Source organism: Siphateles boraxobius, unplaced genomic scaffold (genome assembly GCF_051911475.1).
Source record: "Siphateles boraxobius isolate OS27281-9 unplaced genomic scaffold, OSU_SipBor_1 3, whole genome shotgun sequence".
Lineage (NCBI taxonomy): Eukaryota > Metazoa > Chordata > Actinopteri > Cypriniformes > Leuciscidae > Siphateles > Siphateles boraxobius.
The window spans coordinates 3,533,403-3,555,903 of NW_027508919.1; the positions used below are offsets into that span (position 1 = coordinate 3,533,403).

Consider the following 22,501-nt stretch of genomic DNA (forward strand, 5'->3'; position numbering starts at 1 on the left):
AGAGTCTGCAAGCACAGGCCAATAAAACCCCTTGTTACAAACTATAATTTTTTCGTTTAAAAAAGAGAGAAAAAAAAGTGTCATTAAAACTCCAGAAGATCCAAATCTCTCTCTCTCTCTCTCTCTCTCTCTCTCTCTCTCTCTCTCTCTCTTGTAAAATTTATATAGGCTATAGATAAAAAGGAAAGAAAACAAAGCCTATTTCAGGATATTGGTTATCTGTAATAAAATGTAAATAAATAATAATAATAATAATAGTCATGCCACATATAATACGTAATAATAATAATAAATGTATAAAAAATAAATTAAATGGAATATAAATATGCAAACAAGTCCCAGTGATAAAACAGGCTTCATTTTTTACATGAAAAATATTTATTTATTATTTAAAAAATATATATTTATTGTAGGCCTATTTATACACATAATATTAAATTCCCAAATTAAAAGATATAGGCATATAGAAGTTAGAAAATTAAACTTATCTTAGGATTTGGTCAATTGTCATACAATTTGAAGAAACTGTTGTTAAAATAATAATAATATGCAGTATATATATATATATAATCATCTTCATCATAATAATGATAATAAAATAGATTAGAAAAATATTTACAAAAATGGTAATAGAAACAGACTTCATTTTGTGTTACTTCATGCTGTATCACTCCTGATAAAAGCCTAGAGAAAACAAGGATCAGTGAATCAGCAAACAGGAGATATCAGGTGAGGTAAGGCAGGTCTGTGCTGTTCCACAGGCGCCGGGGTAGGTGGGATTATTAGCTGTGTGTGTGTGTGTGTGTGTGTGTGTGTGTGTGTGTGTGTGTGTGTGTGAGTCTGACTCAGCAGCAGTCAAGCAAGAGGAGGGAGAGAGATAATATTATTTCTCACATCATTACGGTGCTGGCGGCCCTCTGACTAAGACTCCCAGACGCAGGTGATAATTATCACAATGTTTGTCTTTCATTACCGTTAAACGGCAGGAAAAGAGAGGGAGGGGTGGAAGATGCAAAATAGGGAGGGTGAATTGGGAATATAACAAAGACTAAAGCAAATTTGTCCATTCCCTACAGAAAAGTTGTGCTGCATTTTCATATAGTGATGGTATTAGAGGAATAGTACTTTAATATATACTGAAAGAGTACTATGCCATTATATTAACATGATACTCCAAGGTCAAAGTCTTCTTAAAACATGTTACATGTCAAGCTAGACCATATTATCACAGTAGATTGCCTCAATATTGTTCAGGACACATTTCACCACAAAAAGTAGGCTATATAGGACCATTAAGATTTATTTTTGCCTTATACATATACAATCTTTTTGCCCTATACATATAAAAAATTATTTTTGACTTATATACACACACACACACATATATATATATATATATATATATATATATATATATATATATATTCTGCAGTAATTGCATTGCAATAATGATAATATGTGTTTTAAAAATAATGCAAACAAATTTTTTGTCTTTTTGGGGTGAAATATAAGGTTGTATGAATGAAAATGAGATTATCAGAGTAATACTGTGGCACCTTTTGAAACGTGTGTGAAACATGCTGTAAATGTTTCAGAATTACCAAATCATCACAAATCTTTCTCAAAAATAAGACATTTCACTTTATTTATATTAATATATAGCACATTGCTTTATGGCTGTTGTGTTTTTCTATATGTGTGTGATCAGACCTACGTTTGAATACACATTAGACATAAAGCAGAGCAGGTTATGTCTCTCTGTAACAAATATTATACACACGTTCACACACACACACAGGAGAATCGGGCACAGATGGTATAGCAGCAATAACCATTATTAATTACGTTCAAACACTCAAAGCTTATATTGTGTATAGACTGTGGTACAGAGTGGGTTCTGTGGTGTCCTGTTCTAACGGGATACATGTCAGACAGATACGGTTCTATGCACAAATTACCTTTACATAGAATAGAATGGAAACACTGAAGTTCTGTCGGTACATTCATATTGTATGCATTTTGTGTATTTTTGATTTATATATTTTCACGGTTCTATATTCTTACTGTGATAGTTACGTTAACTGTACAGACACAGAGGTAGTTGATATATGTTACTGTTGAGAGAGAGAAAATGCTACGTTTATAGCACAGGATATTTCACACGGAACATTTCACAGCGGCAACAGAGTTGAAGGAAAGCCATTCATCAAAGACGAGGAAACAGGACAACATATTGACCAGTCGACACAGAAAAGAGCTGAAAGTCAACATGAACTCAAAATCAACCCTATTCACTTTCATAACACACATTACTGGTCTTATTGTACATGCAGTTCATTTCAAAGAAATTTCCATTCACATCTTTCATCAAAATGGAACGACTTGCTGTGTGGGCCATGTGGGCTATTGGATAATGCTAACCAATAGTCAAACGGCTATTTAGGCAAACTAACATTAAGATTTGGCTCCATTTTGGTTTGGAACGCCCACTTTTTACCATTCAATCAACTGCCAATGTATAAAATGAAGAGCCGTCCTACATATCTTTTCTCACTAAAACACATTACAGACGTAAACTGGGTTGCAATTGACATTTCATGTTGACTTTGACAAATATCAGTAGTTGGGGAATGCTGATAGCAAGTGGATATCCTAGTCTGGAGGGTGAACGGGTGCTTAAGGATCTCAATTTACATTATTGCAGATAATGATTAAACAAATAATCTGAGAAATCACTTAAAGTGAGGTCAGTGAGGCCTAAGTTCCTTGCTTTTGAAAATCATAATTCAGTCAATAATGCTACATATAAGGTGGAAAGAAGTGTTTGGCTAAATGACCACCATTTTAAAAAGTAAGTAACCTTCAGCCTCCCTAGCTAACAAAAATATGTTTTGCTAACGTTACCATTAAGTTATGAAAACGTTATTCCTGAATGTTCAAAACGTCCAGTTTTTTTAAATGTGTTTTTTTTTGGTCTTGGTGAACATTAGAGAAAACATTAAGGGAATGTTTTCTCTAGTATAAAATTTCGCAAGTAGTATGGGAACGTTATTTTTGAATGTTCTCTGAACCATCTGAAAAAAGTAGAAAGTAGTAACTGACATCCAATTGAAATGTTTCAGAAAACGTTCAATGAACGAATTTACATTAACATTGTGCTAATGTTTTGATTATTAAATTTCATTTCAAAAATTGGATTTTTGATTTTGGTTATTGAAGACCAGGGGCCGGATTCAAAAAAGTCTTCTTAGGAAAGAAGTTAAGAATTTTTTGGGAATACAAAATATTCTTATATTTTTTCTTAAGTTAGAAAATAAGAAGAAATTGGCAGTTAAGAAGAATTTTATTCTTAAGAATGTTTCGTGAATCCGGTCCCTGATAACTATGAACAAACATTCTATTAACGCTACTGGATGAACGTTGTTCATAACTTTGAGAGTCAAAGTTCTGAGAACATTCCCCGTTAGCTGGGCCTGACATCGGTGGAAACTCACAGTCCTCAACATCATCGACTGAAAGCTACATCATCTGAGCTGAGCTGTATGATTCTGAAGAAATCACGCAAAAATACTGAATAATCTTGGATCATTACAGCCGCAGCAAATCAAATGTCCCACAAGAAACATTGCAAAGCATAATACAAAATGCATCTCAATATAAAAAATAAATACGTCATCCTCCCAATCCTGTGAGATGATAAAGAAAAACTTAACACACAGAATGGGCCCTTCCCTTTTCTGAAGCTTGCCGGGAGCTCTCAAAGCTTCTTTACTCAAATTCCACAAAGTCGAGACTGTGAATTTGTCTATGACGGCCACCCAGCCTGATTCTATTGGTTGAATTAACAAAGATACACAAAGAAACATTCTTTAAAATAAAATGGACTACAATAACATTAGTATTCTGTACAAAATTAATAAGATAGATAAAATAAATTCTTCTTTCAGTATCAACACAGAAAAGCTTATATTTACCTGCTTGCATTTGTATGTATACGCATAAATGTGTGTGTGTGTGTGTGAGGGAGAAAGAATTTAAAAAAAAGAGACAGATGAGGTGAAAAGAATAAAGAGAGAGACGAAAAATGAGTGTGATCGGGGGTTGTGGGAGAGAGAAGACGTGTGTTTGGTGAGCACCAATTGAATATAGCCAGGTTTCTATACTATTGGCATTCCTCTCACTGGCTAGCCAGTGGGAAAAGCTTTCAATTCCCAAAGGAAGGAACCAAACAAAAAGCAAATCAAACAAACACAAAAAGACTCATTGATACAGTCTGTGAAGCCACATTATGGACTTATAGAGGCCAGGAATAAATTAGGATAGACGAGCAGATCCTTATTATTCACAAATCAGACCACACAGACACCCGTCCATCCGTCTAATCACCCATCCAACTATTTAACGCAAGCAGAGGGTCAGAGGACACATCGGGGACGTTCTTAGGATAAGATACTCTGTTTGTGTGGCAAGACACTTGAGTTCTCTCAACATTGAAGGTCTGTCAACATCCATCCCATCAAAAACTCTCCACTGAAGACTTTTGTAGAAAAAAGGCTCCTTCCTTATTCTGTTTTCCCTTTGAAAGTTCTGAGCGCACTTATCGTCCTTAGCATTACACTAGCTGCGTGTCCATGCCTATGAGGACCCATTGAAGCCGAAGAAAAATCCCAGAATTGGTTTTGGATAAAGCTCAATGAGAACTCCACGGTTCACGTCTTGAGCACTACGTATTCCAGCGATATAGCGACTGACCCACTGAACTTTAACTAAATACAATGTCAAATAGTTAAAGGTGATCTGAAGATTGGTTTACAGTGGAGAAAAAGCTTCCTAAACTTAACAATAGGATCTGATGATATTCCATACACACGGTACAGAAGTGGATATACAGTGCAAAGAGAATGTATATGCATCTAATACTGCTGAAATAGTGTGTGGGACATAGCCAGATGGGCCAGGGGGTGGGTCTGTGGTCTATTCCCAAGCGCAAACCCTCTTTCTGGGTGAGACCCAAACTTCAGAGTCCATGACAAAAGAATAAGCAAACCTTTGACCTCCTCAAAGCTGTGCAAAGTTTGATCTGTGGATTATACGGGTGGTTTGATTTCACTATTCACTTTGGGTTTCACATCTGAAAGAGAATGAGAAGAGGAAAGAGATTACATACATGTTAAAAATAGCAAGCAAAACTTTACTTGAAACTTTTTATAAACAATTGTGATCCGTTGTAATGCATTAAAATACAGTACACTGCCATTCAAAAGTTTAGGGTTGGCAAGATTTTTTAAATGTTTCTGAAAGAAGTCTCTTATGCTCATCAAGGCTATTGAAAACTGTATATTTTTGTGGAAACCCTTTTTCAGGATTCTTTGATGAAAATAAAGTTCAAAAGAACAGCATATATTTTATAAAGAAATATTTTGTAAAATGTCTTTACTGTCGAGTTTGATCAATTGAATACATTCTTGTGGGGAAAAAAGTATACATTTTTTCAACAACAACAACAAAAAAAAAAAACTTACTGACCCCAAACTTTTAAATGACTTTTAACTTTTAAAGTCTACCAATTCAAGGTTACAAGCATTATAACACAAGATAATGCACAATATAAAATTTGTTTTAATCTATGTTTAATTCAGTATAATAAAATTAATTCCCAAGGAACGACATCATCCAGGTGTGCAAATCACGAGCTATAGGCAGAAAAAGACTACAGGAGTGCAAAAATTTTCTCTGCACAATATTTATTTTTCAGTATTCTATTTATTTTAAACATTAAAAAAAAGTCAATCCTGTGCACAATTTACTAATTCGTTCCCTCGATTTACTAAATTGTGCGGACGATTTACAAATTTGTTCCCTCGATTCATAAATTGTGTGCACAATATAGCAAATCAGGGGAATGAAATAATCAATCCTCTGCACGATTTATAAATCGAGGGAACAAACTAGTAATTTTCACATGCATGTCAAGTGCGGGGCTCAGTAATTTTGTACTTTTATAACACAAGGAATGCTTTTCAGTTTTGTAGCTGATTGTGACCAGATACCTTTTTGTTTTTATCAGACCAAAAAAAATAAATAAAAGACCCATGCAAGAGGGCATTCTGTTTACTGCTTAGTGCTTAATACACTAAATGAGACTGTACTGTTCCAAATACCTCAGGGGGGATTAAATGCCACTAGGTGGAACAAACTGAAATTTGCACTGCTGTCTGTTCAAAATAAATGAAAAGAAACCTAGCATTGGGGATTGGTAGCTTTTTCCTGTAGTCCCGAACTGATCATATCGTCTCCCTAAAACCGAGTTGCATAAACAAACCGTGACTTGTGTACCGTTACACCCCTATGTTGCTTTCTCTTATCTATGGGTCAAGGATAGAGAAACGCTTCTTTGTGCAATAAAATCCCAAATGGAGGCCATGCCATTGTGTGTAAGGGTCTATTTTTAGCACATTGAGTTGCATTTGAATAAGTTGTTTGGCTCTGTATGTGTGTGTGTGTGTGTTTGTTTACCGGCAGCTGTGCTCGTTGAGTGTCTTCCCTCTCTTTGTACAGCTCACCTCCCTCAAACTGCACCTGCATTCACAAGAGGGAGGCTGTGATGTCATCCTGTGGGCGGGGCATGGTGGACACGCCTCTCTGGCAGGTGGTGGAGGGGCGGAGCTAGGCGGGAGGGTAGGGGGGGGAGGGGGAGGGGGTGTAGTTGGCACAAGATTCCTGCTGGCATGAGAGGGAAGAAAATAAGCTGTTGGTGAGAAATAAAGATCATGGCTGACCTTCGTATGCCAAATATGAGCATTTTGTCAATGTTTATTGGTTTCCATGTCTTTCCAAACAAAAAAAGCATCATGAAAGTAATACCTACGTCTATTACACTATATTCCAAGTGTGCTAAAGCAATGTAATAGCTTTGTGTGAGGAGCAATTTTGAACCTTAGTGTTACAAACCATCGTGAACTTCTTTATTTTGCATTAAACAGTAAAAAAAAAAAAAAAAATTATATATATATATATATATATATATATAATTGATTAAAGGGTCAGAATGGTATGTAAATTACAACAAAAAAAATTTGAGCAAAAAAAAAAAAAAATACCACAGAGGTCCTAAGGATATGAGGAATTTTAAAATAGTAAGAAAAGCCTCCAAGTGATTGAGTAAAGAAAATCTTATCATAATACTTGCTCTGACAAATCCGGCTCCAAGAGAATTATGTAAAACCGCAACAACGGATAAAGAGCACGTCGGTCCATGCAATCATTAACTTTGCAAAACCAGACCTAAGCCTGCATCTCCACATTAGACTTGAAATTAAATTCAGTAACAAACACAAAAAGACCCATAATGCATTCTGAGCATGCATCAGCCCTGATCTTCTTTTTGGACAGCGGCACCACAGACACACTCTGGATATTGTCTGTGGCCGCCAGTTCTCTGATGTCTCATTTGTGACGTCTCTGATGGGATGCTGGCCTGATGGGGCTGTTTTTCCCTCTCCCCTTTATTTAACTAAACCAAAACTGAAGCGAAGTGTATAGCTGAGAGTTAATTAAGGAAGAAAATCAATCTTTTGTGTGGAAGTGGTTTGAGAGGCTGATAGAACATGTGGAGGGGAGGCTGAGGAAAAGGGAGGGGCGTTCTGGCTGGCAAATTAGCCTGATTTCACACTTGCCACTGACTCCATCCATGGAGGAGTGGATGATGGATGGCAGGGAGGGAAAGACGGTCCAAAAGGAGCGCCCTCCACTTGCCCTCACCAAAAACCAATGACGAAGGAGCGAAAGTAGAAAAGGAAGGAGAGGAACTGATGAATTGTTTCCCTTCGACCGGAATTAATTAATTGTTGTCTGAGATGAAGTCAATGTTGCATGAGTAAATGTGCAGTACGGCACGTACAAAAAAAAGGGATTGAGGAAAATTTTCTGTTCTCTTTGACACGAAACTCATCCATGGGATACATGTGCTTTATTGCTATCGAAATAGGTTTTAATATTTAATATTGATGGTGCTAAATAAATAAAGGCAAAGCAAAGATTGATTATTCAACATCTTGCTAAACGGCTTCTATTAAATGTATATCAATGATACGTTCTACAATGACAAAAGATACCAAAATGTACCATGTAAGTCTTTGAAGTGCCTTAAAGTGCAAATTAAAATTCAATGGTAAATTAATGTACTAATCCTATAGTACCAAAGTTAATCCAAACAGCCTGAAAACAAGATTGCAATACTGTGTACAACATTATGATATCAAAACATAAATTTTTTTTAAGCCTCACCAAATTTAGTAAGATGTGGTAAAACACAATTTGCCAATGGGGTAAATAAACTTATCTCAAGATATATTCTTTGAAAAAAATGAATAATTTACAAAAGTTTTGTTCTCAATTGTATCTATCTTGTTTTCAGTACATTCAGATAATAATAAGAAAGTACTGATTAAGAAAATTACTTTGGTGTAACACCACAGTCATTTTTTGTTATAAGATATAATGAACATACAATGAATTTTTCCCCGTTTGTTTCTTTCGTTTTGGTTTCCCCTTTTGTCGCTTTTTGCCTCTTCTTGTTGTCTGTGGGTCTTGCCTAAAAAAAAAGAGAAAATATAACATACATTAAATATAAATATTACATATAAATAAATAGTTATAAAAAGTAATACATGACCATGACTCCATTCAGCTAACCTTATTGCACAGACTCTCCATACTCTTTAAACATTTTATGTCAACATAAGTCAAGTATTAAACTAAATTTTATATATTTAATTCAGAGAGTTTTTAAGATGACTTTGTCACGTCTTAATTCTTGTGATTTTTTGGCCTTGGTCTGTCTGAGGCTCCAAAAAAGGGCCAGTGGCCTAATTAAGCAATAAAATGAATGTTCTGTTCCGTTTCCCAACAAAGGAGGGTTCTAGGTTTCTGACTCCCGTCCAACAGTGCAAGATGCACGCCAGCTGGACACACACACACACACACACACACACACACACACACACACACACACACACACACACACACACACACACACACACACACACACACACACACACACACACACACACACACACACACACACACACACACACACACACACACACACACACAGACAGACACACACAGACACACACACAGACACACACAAATGTAAGTTGAACCGAGTGAATTCCCTGTTAAATGAACAGATTGGCTGTTCCCTGGCAATAAAGAGGGGAGAATTACTTGTAAAAAAAATTATAACACAGGGAAGTGTGAAGCTGAGGAGCAATGCCAAGTTCACACATTAAATCCCACTTAAATATTTTTTTATGATTTACCGCTTGCTCTCACCAGTTCTAATAAGAGTATTGGTTATAATTAGCATTTACTGATATCAGGATACACACTAAAATGAGCCTCAATCTTGCAAGAAAACTATCAAAAACAGTGGTGCCAAATTATCATTATTATTTCTCATACTTAAAAGTAGTTTGTACAAACAGACTAAGTACAGTTTATGCAACAGACAAATCCTGTGGCACATTGTCTAAGCAGTCGGACTTGTGTTTTTCATCTAGAAGTTCCTAGACAGGACAATGAAAGGCATGTTTGTAAAAAGCAGTAGCCTTTCTTTTTAACATCAGGGTCAGAGTAAACTAGTATTAGAGCAGAACAGACTGAACCAACCACTTCTGCCTTTCACACACAATTAACTCAGCAAGCAGCCATCTCCATGGAGTTAGTGTGTGTGTGTGCAGTGGGGCAAAAGGGAAGAGAGGGCAAATGCTGTTCACACTGCTGGTAAACTTCACATCACTCACTCTCTCACTCACACACACACACACACACACACACACACACACACACACACACACACACACACACACACACACACACACACACCACACACACACACACACACACACACACACACACACACACACACACACACACACACACCCCCCCACACACACACACACACACACACACACACACACACACACACACACACACACACACACACACACACACACACACACACACACACACACACACACACACTTTACCTGGTTGGCTGTGCATAAATATTTGCTTTTAGCCTGTAGGGAAAAGACAGACAGTTAGAAAGACAGAATAATAATGAAATTAACAATTAAAAAGAAAGATCACATTATATAATAGCATACGCACAGGGATATTTAATGGTTGAGTATCGTTATTATTGTTCAGAATTTATTTTTTAAAAACCTATAACCCATTAAAAAGTATTAAACTGTGGCATGTAACTCGTCCTGCACTGCTGAATGAAAAAGAGAGCGTCAAATATATCTACGTTGAGAACAAGTGTTGCTACACGAAGCAACAGAACTAGATACACACATTATAATCGACAAAGCTATTCTAAGCACTTACAGTGAGAAAATCTTGTTTTGTTGTTATGCCTCTGGGTGAGTAATAAGATTAATTTACAAAAGGTTTTGCAATTCATTAAGTCATACTTTTATTAATAATTGTGAAACAAAGCATCTGGATATGCTAATACATTCACCACTGATTGGTGCACAGTAATTGCTGCTTGTTCAAATAAGTGCCATCTATTATCCGTAGCAACACAAATAGATAATATTGAAAACTTGACAGTCAACTTAACTCAAAATGTGCAGATTTCTAAACTCGTTCCCGGCTTTAGATCATTCCCCATATACATGTCGGATTTATATACAGTATTTGTCATAAAATAATGGCTTTAGCATGTCAGAGTGAAAACGTTATCAGTGAGATAAATGTTTTATTGCATGATAACATGAGCATTAGCAGAGCGATCAGAACGGGCGCAGGTAAACAGAGTTCAGGCTGTTTGCCTGCGTGGGAGTTTGAGTAACTCAGGGTTGGTCAACAGTAGTGAGTTGAGTTTGTACGGGGCAGATCAGTATTACAAAGAGAGGATAGAGAGGCGAGCGCATGTAAATGCTCTTACCGAAACCTCAGCTCCAACCATGGCCTTAATCCGAACCCCACAACCTCTGAAAGGGCTTTTGAGGAGAACCTCACAATGACCTGATAAAGAGCTGATGGTGACAGCTCGGCTACGTGCCAACAGAACAGTGTTTCGGGGGTGACCACTTTCTGTGACTGGGTTCAGGAAGTACTCCGTGGGGAGATGGGGTCATTCCCAATGTGTCAAACAGGGTGGAAGTGCATTTGTGTGTGTGTGTGTGTGTGTGTGTGTGTGTGTGTGTGTGTGTGCGTGTGTGTGTGTGTGTGTGTGTGTGTGTGTGTGTGTGTGTGTGTGTGTATGGGGGGTAATCTGAAAGTCAGATAGGCTTTGGATTGGTGTGTATGTGTGGGTGGGTTTACTTAGCTATTCTTTGAGGACAAAATTCCACCCACAAGTTGGCAAAATGTTACAAAACCTCCCTTTCGAGTGATATTCAAAGGTTAAAATGATTAATAAATATAGTAACTCTTAAATCCAATTATGCTCAAAAACCCGACAATGAGGTAATGTAAACTCCTTAAACTGTGTTCTTTTATAACATATATTTATGACCATTAACAATTTTTGCTCCAAATACACTTCGTTTAAAAGTTTGGGGTCCATAAGATATTTTTGGAAGAAATTAACACTTTTATTGTACAAGGACAAATTGATCAAAAGTGATATTCAAATATATTCAAAAATATATCCAAATAGAAAACTGTTATTTTAAATTATAATAATATTTATCAATATGACTGTTTTTACAGTATTTTTATCAAATAAATGCAGAACCCAAACTTTTGAACAGTAGTGTATACCTGCTTTCTCAGGAATTATTGAATGTGCAAATGTCATTTTACATTGTCATTTACATTCAAAAAATCTTTTTTCTTAAGTTTTCAGGTTTTTCAATGATCTGAAGTTTTGTTGTACATATAAATTATTTTATTATTGTAAAGATTTAAGCCACAATTTTAAGATTTTAACAACTGTGCATCAAGATAAAAGCAATTAAACTGTTACCATTAAATTTTGTAGTGCTACGTCTAGATGTTTCTGAATACGAGAGCATGTCATGTGAACGGCCTCTTAGAGTTTGGATTCCTCTTTCATAATTTGCTTTATATTAAAACAACACAAATCTATGGTATGCTGGCCCTTATATATATATATATACAAACTGACCTAGCATGTGTATTGCTAGGTCAGTTTGTTGGAATATGTATGTGTGAGTATGTATCTCACCTGCACTCACACTGGTTGTGTTCAATGAAAGGCAGCTGCACAAGTTCATGCTTCATGTATGAGGTCCTCATGAGCTGTGGAGTTTAACAGAGCAGGAGTCAGTACACACACACACACACACACACACACACACACACACACACACACACACACACACACACACACACACACACACACACACACACACACACACACACACACACACACACACACACACACACAATTTGTTCTGCATAGTAATGACTCCATCTTTTATCCTTCAATCTCTCTATACAGTACGTGACCAGGATCCGACCTGATCCATTACACTAGAGACTCCATCTACCCACACTGAATATGTATGACTAACTCATGCTGTGTGTCCTCTGTGTGTTCGTCTCTCTGGCTAAGACATGAGGTTTGAGATCTTGTATTATACGGGGGGTAGTGTGTGGAGTAGTCTTGCATAGCCAGCCCTTTGCCTAATGACATAAGGTCTGGGCTCTGTAGCCACTGCAATTGGCCAATGACTGCACACTTCGTCAGGACGAAGCTGTGTTACTTACATGTAAAGCGATCATTCAGTTTTGTTTTGTTTAAAGTCATGTTTAGGGGTGGGTACAATAACAGACCAGACTATCAATACTTTCATGTTTACCTGCATATGCAGCACATATTTCTTGATCTTCTTTTATAGATGTGAGAGGACACACAAAATATAAAATCACATGGGAATCCAAAGGGTTGGGCAAGCTTGGAAAATAATACTTTCCCTGTATACCGTCGGTAAACATGCCAAAACATCTCTTTTGAATACAACTAAGTGCCTCAAACAAAATACTTGATGTCTTAAAGTTTCAATGCTGTAAACTTCTCAAACTTTTTTTAAATCCATCATTTTTTTGCTCATCTGAAGTATTAATTTGTGCGGCATCAGATTTTTTAAACACTGCTTTTACAGATTATGTGTGGAGGTACTTACTCCAAACTATAAAACCATTTTTGGTCCCACTTTATATTAAGTGGCTTTAAGTACTATGTACTTACATTGAAATTAATAATTTGATAAAATGGACTTATTGTGTACATGCAGGTATTTTCAAAATATAAGTACAATGCAAAAACATGCATGTAATTACAGCTGTAATCAATTTATGTAATTACACAGTTGACCCTTCCCTTACACCTGAACCCACCGTTAAACCTACCCATACAACCACACCTGACCCTAACCTTACCAGTATCACATCTCAATAGCAGCAAAAGTGTTTTACAATACAACCTGAACACAATAAGTACATTGTACTTATTTTTCGATGTAAGTACATAGTACTTAAAGCCACTTAATATTAAGTGGGACCCAATTTTTTATAGGACCTGATCTGTAGGTGTGTGTAATGTGAGTGTCCCATACAGCCATGTTAAGCATGTGAATGTAAGTTAGCACATGTATGTGTGAAAGGTTTCTATGAAGGGAGAAATTAAGAAAATGTTGCATAGTGTTTTATTTAAACTACCGTTCAGAAGTGTGGGGTCAGTAAGATTTTTTAAAAACAAATTAATATTTTTGAAAAAAAAAAAAAATTATGAAGCCACACAACAACATTGGTACAAATAAGAAATGTTTCTTGAGCAGCAAATCAGAATATTAGATTGATTTCTGAAGGATCATGTGACACTGAAGACTGGAGTAATGATGCTGAAAATGCAGCTTTGCATCACAGGAATAAATTAGATTTTACAAGGCATTATAGAAAATATTTATTTTAAATTGTAATAATATTTCACTGCATTACTGTGTTTACTGTATTTTAATTAAATAAATGCAGCCTTGTTGAGCATAAGAGACTTTTTCAAAAACATTTAAAAAAAAATCTTACTGACCCCAAACTTTTGAACAGTAGTGTAGGTCTGATATACAGAGATCCCTCAAAAGTATTCAGACAATTCAGCCACATTTAAGAATATATGAATGCCACTGCATTAGGTATATCAAAACTGACATTAATTTTTACAGATATAAACAGATCTCAAGCACACTTTACAAGCCAAACATTTCAAAAAAAGAAGTTTGTTGAATTATAAATGTTAAAATAATAGATAAACTGTTCAAAATGAAGATAAACAAGTATTGTGACACTGGATGTCAAAACGTGGAATATGTCCACAGTTAATGTGATTAACTCCCCCTACGAGGTGCATTTAAGTGTGTGTGTACCTCCATTACAAGTGTGTGTGTTTGTGATGGCACACACTCGAGCGCCTCATCGGAGCAGCAGCCTCCGCAGCGGCGCAGTGTTACACACGACGGCAGGAAGAGGTGATGCGTCTCCCAAGGAAACTCCCGCCAAACCTCCACCAGCGTCTCTCTGGGATGACATCCGCTTCTCTGATATACATCCAACCACCTCACCACTGAGAGAAAGAGAATAAATGAAAGATACAGAGTAAGAAAACACTTCAGTCTTAAAGGGATAGTTCACCCAAAAATGAATATTCGGTCATCATTTACTCATCCAAACCTGTATGAGTTTCTTTCTTCAGTTGAACACAAAAAAATATATTTTAAAGTTGACTTTAGCCATTGATTTCCTTAGTATTTTTTGCTACAATGGAAGTCAATGGCTGCCGTCAACTGTTTAATAACCAAAATTCTATAAAATATCTTCTTTTGTGTTCAACTGAAGAAAGAAGCTCATACAGGTTTGGAACAACTTGAGGGTGAGTAAAGACACAATTTTGTCATCAATGGTCCAGTTCGGGACAGCATCTTTGACATAAAACTGTGTTTACATTAATGTATTCTGGAAGGTTATTTAGACAACCTACTTACTCATTAATTGAAAATGACATTATATGTAAGTGGAGATCATACAAAATTGGGATGATGTGAGCAGAGCGCTTAGTGTGGGTAAACAAGATTTCCTTGCTTTTATAAACTGTATTTAAATGATTTCCTGTGGTAACTGACCGCATGTCACTATTTATACAGCATAATTTGTATTTAACCCAGAACATTCCTCTGAATATTAAGCACCAATGTGCTGGTACTTTAAAGAAGCCAATACATTGATCCGAAGCACCTATAATAGCATGAAATATCTTTTTAATCTCCAAAACATATGACTATTTTTACAATAGCAGATTCTTTAAGTGACCTTCCGCTAAAATAAACAGTCCTTGAATAGTCCTAGACCACAAAAGTTTGGGGTCGTTATGATAATAACAGTAATATTATTATGCTTTTGAACAATTGTTTTCTATTTTAATATACTTTTAAAAAAGTATTTTATTCCTATGATGGGTAAGTTGAATTTTCAGCAGCCATTACTCCAGTCTTCAGTGTCACATTATCTGCTGATTTACTACTCAATAAACATGTCTTATAATTGTGTATTCTTAATAATGTTGAAAACAGTTGTGAATAATATTTTTGTGGAAATCATGATACATTTAGTCAGGATTCCTGGTGAATGAAGTTCAAAAGAACAGCATTTATTCTAAATAGAATTTTTGTAACTTTATAAATGTCTTTCATTGACTGTCACTTTTGATCAATTATTCCATTCTTTCTGAATTAAAGTATTATTATTATATAAATCTTACTGAGCCCAAACTTCTGAACTGTAGTTTAGTAGACAGTAGCTGGCAAAGAGGCATTTTGCCATGAGCATTGAGGACCAAAACCATCCATTTTATTATATAAGCTCACTAAATGAGTAATGCACCTATGATAATAGGTGTAGAAAAGAAAGCAAGACTCAATACCTTCTCCAGATCTGTGGCTCTCTGTTGGCATCCAGTGGTCTGACTAGAGGAAAGGACACAGACAAGGAGTCAGACACAACATACAGCACAGACAATAACAATACCGCATATATATGCTATGAAGAACTGATTCCAGTGAACATATGCTAAAAACATAAATAATGATTCTTTATTGCTTTTCTAGTGTTTATTTGTGCCAGAGCAAGCATAAAGGTGGACGTTAGCACACATTCACACAAATATGCCCCTCATACAGAGGGGTCCGCGCACTGGAACAAGGTCACCGCTGAGGGAGAGAGCAGACTTTGCACTGCAGCGCAAACAACACATGCATACATGGCTTCCCTGCACCATGCCAGACTACTTTCTGTGAGGGTAGTTTTCTGAGCATGTGTGTCAATCTCATTACAGGTGATCTCACACTGATATAAGCCAGCGCATTCAATTATACCCTCACACACATACTGGGAGAATGAGTGTTTCTGCGCGTTTATTTCGCAACGATGGCATCAAAGCAATAACTAAAGGTTTAATGTAATTAAACACAATATTTATCAGAAGAGATGTCGGATCATTGCACGGCATGGGGTTTAGTTACGTGTGGAGAGGCGTCTGCAGAGTCTGTGTTGCAATGTGAAGGTTGAGTCAGTCAGTTTCTCATCAAACCTCCTGCCTCAGTGCCATTGTGAAATACAGCAGCCAGCTCAGAGCTGGCAAGGGGACTGGCACACACACACACTTTCACACACATATTAACATTCACTTTCACTCCCTGAAATGCACACACACTAAAAATCTCAATGCTGCCAGGTTTTATTTTTTTTGCAGCAGCATTTGGCTGGATTTGGCTGCGTCAGTCCTCTCTTTCTAAAAGCCCTTGAGTTTGAGCACCAATCATCGGCTCAGCTGCCCTGCTCTCCCACAATCCCCCTCCACCTGCAGACCGTGGGTCAGTCTGGTGTTTGTGAACGGACTCGAGCGTGAAGAAATTAGGTTTTCAAACTTTCAATCAAAGGTAACAGGTACTGCTTTATGGCAGATCCAAAAGTCTAAGATAACATGGGAAATGTGGGATTCTTTTTTACATTTAAACTTGGAAGTGATCTGGACATTTTAGGATGTTCATGCATTAAAAAAAAAGAAAAGTTATGATGTCAAATATTTACGATTTTGGACTATTTCTAGGTCAAATATAACAAAAACATGAGAACTCCATTGACAAAAGATGCACTTTGGAATTTCTCTAAACATGCTGGAAAACATGACAATCGGGTTTCGTTCACGTCAGTTCCAGTGCAGCTGTCATTAAAGTCGGCATGAAATGGAAGTTGCGATAGTCTTTTCTTCCTTATTGTGATGAATATCTGAGGGAAACAGCTTCTTGAACAAGACAAAATGTATACTCCTGGGCAAAAAAATGGGCCAAGCCAAAAATGGAAAAATATTTAGTGGTCTTTTCATGGACTCTTAACCATTTCAATCACAAATTACTGGTCAGAAAATGAGCAAGAATTGCACAAATATATGCAGTAACTTAGCACATAGCATTCCCTTTGTATTCTTTAAACGTTTAAGCCGTGTGGTAAACAGCTTCTTACTGGAAGAAGAGTCAATGTAGTTCCACTCAATGTCGATGGCTTCAAATAGTTCATAAGCAGTTGAAAAACACCTCCCAGTTAGTTTTAGTTCAATATGAAACCAAATATTCTCTATAGGGTTCAAATCTGAACTCTGACCAGCCAAAACAGGAGCCTGATGGACTTGTTCTCAAGCCACATCTTGGTTGTCTTTGCAATTTGGGCAGGAGCATTGTCTTGTTGAGAAATTACATCTGATCATTCCAATTTAGATAACTTTTCAGTAGTGGCAAACAAGCCATTCTGCAATATTCTCCTGTACTCGAAAGCATTAAATGACTTTTCACAGTGAATTAGCTCACCAATACCAGCAGCTAACATGACACTCTTCCTGGTAGAGATGTATTAGCAACTTGTGTTTCATTGTGACTCATCACTCTACACACAACTTCCCATATTCTGCCAAAAAAATAATAATTCTGTCTTTGAAGTATATCTGAGACAGCAATGGCTTTTTGAGTAGGCCTAGTCCATTTGTGCTAATTTCCAGTGCAATAATTTGTGGTTAAGAAAGCTTTGTGTTAAGCCATTTTGGGCCTTTTTGTTTTTTTGAGGGTTTTTTTTACTCAGGAGTGTAGGGCGGGACTGGATTTTGTCCATAGAGAATTGATTGGATGGTCGTGGTTTGCTATTGGTGGAGCTCATGTGAGTGGCAGGTTGTCCCGCCCTCACGCCAGTAAACACATCATCAGAGAAGAGAAGAGATGCTGTAAGAAAGAGGGAAAGTTAATTTGATTAAAGATTACGAGTGCACAGGAAAAAAAAGAAAAAAAAGATGTGTACTGTACAGATAGCTAAATCATTTATAATAAATACTGCAATATTCCATTTTTTTTAAAATCCATAAGACAGACAAAAGATTTGTTCATTTTGATTTCATGGTGACTTTAAAGCAAGAGGAGACAAACCAAATACTATGTATATTGTTACATTTTCTCTCACATTGTTATTTTGATAATATTATTTGAAATACAAGTATGCAATATGGAAGTATTATCCCTAGTGGCCTCAGACTTCTGGACTGCACTGCATAAATAAAAAATTCTCACACTGCCCACCTGGCAATATAGCAGCTTCACCATCACTGTGCACGTGACAGGGAGAAACCTAAAGGTCACAGAGTTAGACTTTTAAAAACCGTGCCCTATCATGCACTTTCACCAAGACTGGCAGCATGCAATGTAATGCAATGCAACATTCTGAAGGTTTACATTTCACGGCATCTTCAGCATCATCAAATTAAATATACTAGCGCCTAACTGCAGTCTAAAATAAATAAAAGAAGTTTCGGCTAAACACAACAGGACAAACGACGATTGGAGCTGCATCATTATGAAGACTTATGGTATGCATCCATAAAGCAGAGCTCTGGTCACACGTACACCGACCAGACCACATACCGCTGCGCGTGCGAATAACGGAGATGCGCAAATTATATATTATAGGCTATAATTTATATATTATATATCTAATATATATTGTTATATTAGAAACTGTATGAACTAACCTATATATTGAGACTCAGCACAAAAAAGTAACCATAAATAAATAAAAACGTAATTTAATGTGGTAATAATATATTTTTATTAACACTAGCCTATGTATTTAACTATTTAAAACATAAAAATATTATAGCATTATATTATAGCCATATTATTATAATTAACTATCATCACCACATTATTAATGATCATATAGGCCACACCCCCATGATGTGCTCTTTAACACCCTTAGCTTGCTGTGCTCTCAGACAACAATAAGCACAAAAACATATAGCCACTAGTGATCACAAATAAATTGGTGTGTTTTATCACAGCATTAAAAGCAGCACATTTACCATCCTGCCAAACGTCAATGACCGTCAGGTTATTTCAACATATAAAAGCTCAGAAGAGTGTTGTGCATTAACTCAGCTCTATAAAGTGCCTTTTACAAGCAATAGTGTAAAATCTGCCATAATAAAAGATACTTCAAGTGTGTGATAAAAGACAACCACACCAGAGTAGTAGGCTAATTGAATCAATTTAAGTTTAATTAAAATAATTAAAGAACACACACTTTATAGCAGCTAATTAAAATAATAGGCAGTAGTACTGCGAGAACACCGTAATGCTGCTGTCCAATATTTTAAATAATAAAATTATAATACAGAGCATGTTCTTACCGGTGTCTTGACACATTGTGTGGGTATTCTGGTAAGTGAGACGAAATGAAACATTCCCAGAATAACTCTCAGTTTGATCCCCATTGTTTGAGTTCACTAAGAAAAGTCAGAAATAGTTGAGTAAATAATATAACAAGAGGTCCAACGTCCAGTCCTTACAGTTGTTAATTCTCTATGAATGATTATTCCACTTTCACATCCGAATCCAACATCTTTATTCCAAACAGTGACAATTTACTCAGTAGATTCTCAAAAAACAGGGCAATTGTCATTCCTGTCATGGTTTCACGAGAAAATAAACAAACATCAAATAGCCAATCTTAAGTTTAAAAGCAAACGAAAAGGGACGCAACACGGGCTCCTGGGTATAAAGGCTTTTGAGATGACCAGATGACCGTAGGGCGTATTTATTAAAAATAACTAGCTATAATAATCCCAATTGGCTATATATTATTTTACAGGAGAGTTTTCCATGCATTTCTCTTATACCGGCTCCCTCGCAGCAGAATTCCCGGTGGAAGTAGAGTACGTCCTTATGGTCCAGAGAAACATATATCCGGTAACAAATAAATATATCCTCAAGAATCGATGTAATGAGCCTCCTGAAGGTCTCAGTGTCTCCCGTCTGGTATTTCAGACCCTTTGCTTTGTGTGGCGCATCCCGTGCTACTGTAGGTCACCAGTAAAATCATGCCCACCAAAACCTATGATGACGCTTTGCTTGTCAGACACAAGGTCTTATCATTTAAATGTTCGACACATTTATAATATATACTGTTAACATGCACGATGCAATGCACATGCGCCTAATAGGAATCAGAGAAATGCACCTTGATATGGTTAAGGTCGTTTTCTCCAGTCTCTTATTTGCCCTTCAGGACTCACACGCTCCGCAACTCTCGGTGCGCGTCACCGTCGCGCTCGTGGTGGAACTTTTCTTTTTTCCCCCCTTGACGCGCAGACTTTGCTCGCGCGCAAACCAGCACAGGTGTAATGCTAGCGCATCGTGAGGTGGACAATTATTAACTGACTCCCCCTGTCTATTTTTGAGTAATTGTCTCTGTCAGGGTTTTTGGGTTATTTTTTTAAAGGAGAAACGTAATTTATTTGTTTACAGACAAACTGATCTGACGGATACTTTCGGTTCTGGATGCAGATTGGTAAATATATAGCTGCGATAAACAGTTAAAAGCGGAACTGTGTGGATATTACCTTAATATCTACCTCACTTTGTTCTAACCTTCTTGATTCCATAATATTTAATAATAATTTTAACTTAAATAAAACCAGTTACGACATGAATCGCATTTTAGGTTACCTGACAAGACATTTTTCAGTGTAGAAACGCGAAACCGTTTACCTAGCTACAATATCACTGCGCAGCATCCATAGAGACCAGACTGTCAACCAGGGACTATATCTTCCTGCGGAAGGATGGAACTTAAAGGGACAGTTCACCCATCAAATTAGAATTTCGCCATATTCCCCATATCCTTACAAATCTGTATTACATTTTCTTACGTGAAACAAAAAACAAACAAACAAACAAAAAAGAGTTTATCAAAATGAGTGAGCTGCTTTCAGACAATAAAATTAGATGTGAAAAGGGGGTGTCAAGCTTCAAAAATAAATCTAAATCTTCTGAATACAACGATAAGTTTGAAAAACAACAACAACAACAACAAAAAAACAACAACATTCAAACAGTCACCATTAACTTCAATGTATGGAAAACAGCAGCTTGGACATTTAACTATAAATTAATCCTTTTTTTGTTCTACAAAAATAAGCAACATATGTTTCGAAAGACATAATTTATATTTTGGCCAAACTACTCTTATTCATTTTTACATGATGCAATTATTTTCCAACCAATGTTGTGGACAGGACCATTTGTTGCATCTTTTAAAATTAATTCTGCAGGCGATGCTTATGGTGCAGAATGAAAAACGTTTACGTGCCAATTAAATAACATTTTAAAAAAAATCTAAAAACAATTAAGACTTTGCATTATGTTGATAATGCACACGACTATATTATCAACATAACACGCCTCAGAATTCAGTACTGTGACTATCTATCTTCTGGTGTAAATTCAAAATTATTAAGTTGTGCAGCTTCTGAACTTGAACCCACCACTTTGCTTGCATGTGAAGACCCTCAACATCACCAACAGGTATGTTTGGGTTATACACAGCAAAAAAAAAAAAGAAAGAAAGAAAAAAAAAAGATTCATGTGGGCTACAGGAATGCGGGCTGTTCTATCTCTCCTGGACTGCTTACAGCATTAGAGCTGACAACCGCAAAGAGCCCTTTCAGAGTGTAACTATCTAAAGGCCTTCTGGAAAACCCAGAGTGGTCAGGAGAGAAGGTCCAGTCATCACATATCCAAATAAACAAACTGTGCCAAGGTCACAAGATTTCACCATTGATACTGCTGAACTGTGGGTGATGTTGTTAGCATTTCTGAGAAGTCTCCCCAGACGGTGCCATGAACAAGTTTAGTTTTAAAACGTCAAAATGATAGAAGGTGCTCTTGTACAGACAGACAGGCAGAAAAAAAGCACTCGAAACTGTCCCTGACTCATTCCTGAAAGCTGGTATCTCCAAGATCAGACCTGAGCAGAGAGGAGCACCTGCATATGGGCCCTGTGCGATATCAGAAAACCACATCAGACTGAGACCATGGCTGTGGAGTCACAGAACGTCAACATCCGCACATGGGTTTGGGAATGTCAGGCT

General features: G+C 36.7%; 1 protein-coding gene across 4 annotated transcripts; it reads right to left on the reverse strand.

Moving 5' to 3' along the window:
• Positions 1-1,617: 1,617 nt before the first annotated feature.
• On the reverse strand, positions 1,618-21,125 carry vegfba (vascular endothelial growth factor Ba). 4 transcript variants are annotated; one of them, XM_077247418.1, is made up of 9 exons: positions 20,590-21,125; positions 19,760-19,855; positions 15,959-16,001; positions 14,409-14,605; positions 12,212-12,285; positions 10,053-10,085; positions 8,510-8,593; positions 6,517-6,720; positions 1,618-5,131 (listed from the first exon to the last, which is right to left on the reverse strand). In XM_077247418.1, the coding sequence occupies exons 2-9, from the start codon at positions 19,841-19,843 to the stop codon at positions 5,110-5,112; spliced, it is 741 nt and encodes a 246-aa protein (XP_077103533.1). In that variant the 5' UTR covers positions 19,844-19,855; positions 20,590-21,125; the 3' UTR covers positions 1,618-5,109. The 4 variants fall into 4 exon arrangements, with proteins under 4 accessions (XP_077103533.1, XP_077103532.1, XP_077103531.1 ...); XM_077247417.1 differs by having other exon boundaries at positions 6,517-6,723; XM_077247416.1 differs by having other exon boundaries at positions 6,517-6,723; positions 19,760-20,682.
• Between the last annotated feature and the right edge of the window lie 1,376 nt (positions 21,126-22,501).

Bases quoted from the DNA above. Each gene is read 5' to 3' on its own strand.
- vegfba (XM_077247417.1), bottom strand. From the start codon at position 19,843: ATGGGGATCAAACTGAGAGTTATTCTGGGAATGTTTCATTTCGTCTCA. The intron at 8,594-10,052 runs GTAAAGTGTGTG...CTTTTTTTTTAG, and splicing joins ATTTATGCACAGCCAACCAG to GCAAGACCCACAGACAACAA. The intron at 5,132-6,516 runs GTAAACAAACAC...ATTCTCTTTCAG, and splicing joins CTCAACGAGCACAGCTGCCG to ATGTGAAACCCAAAGTGAAT.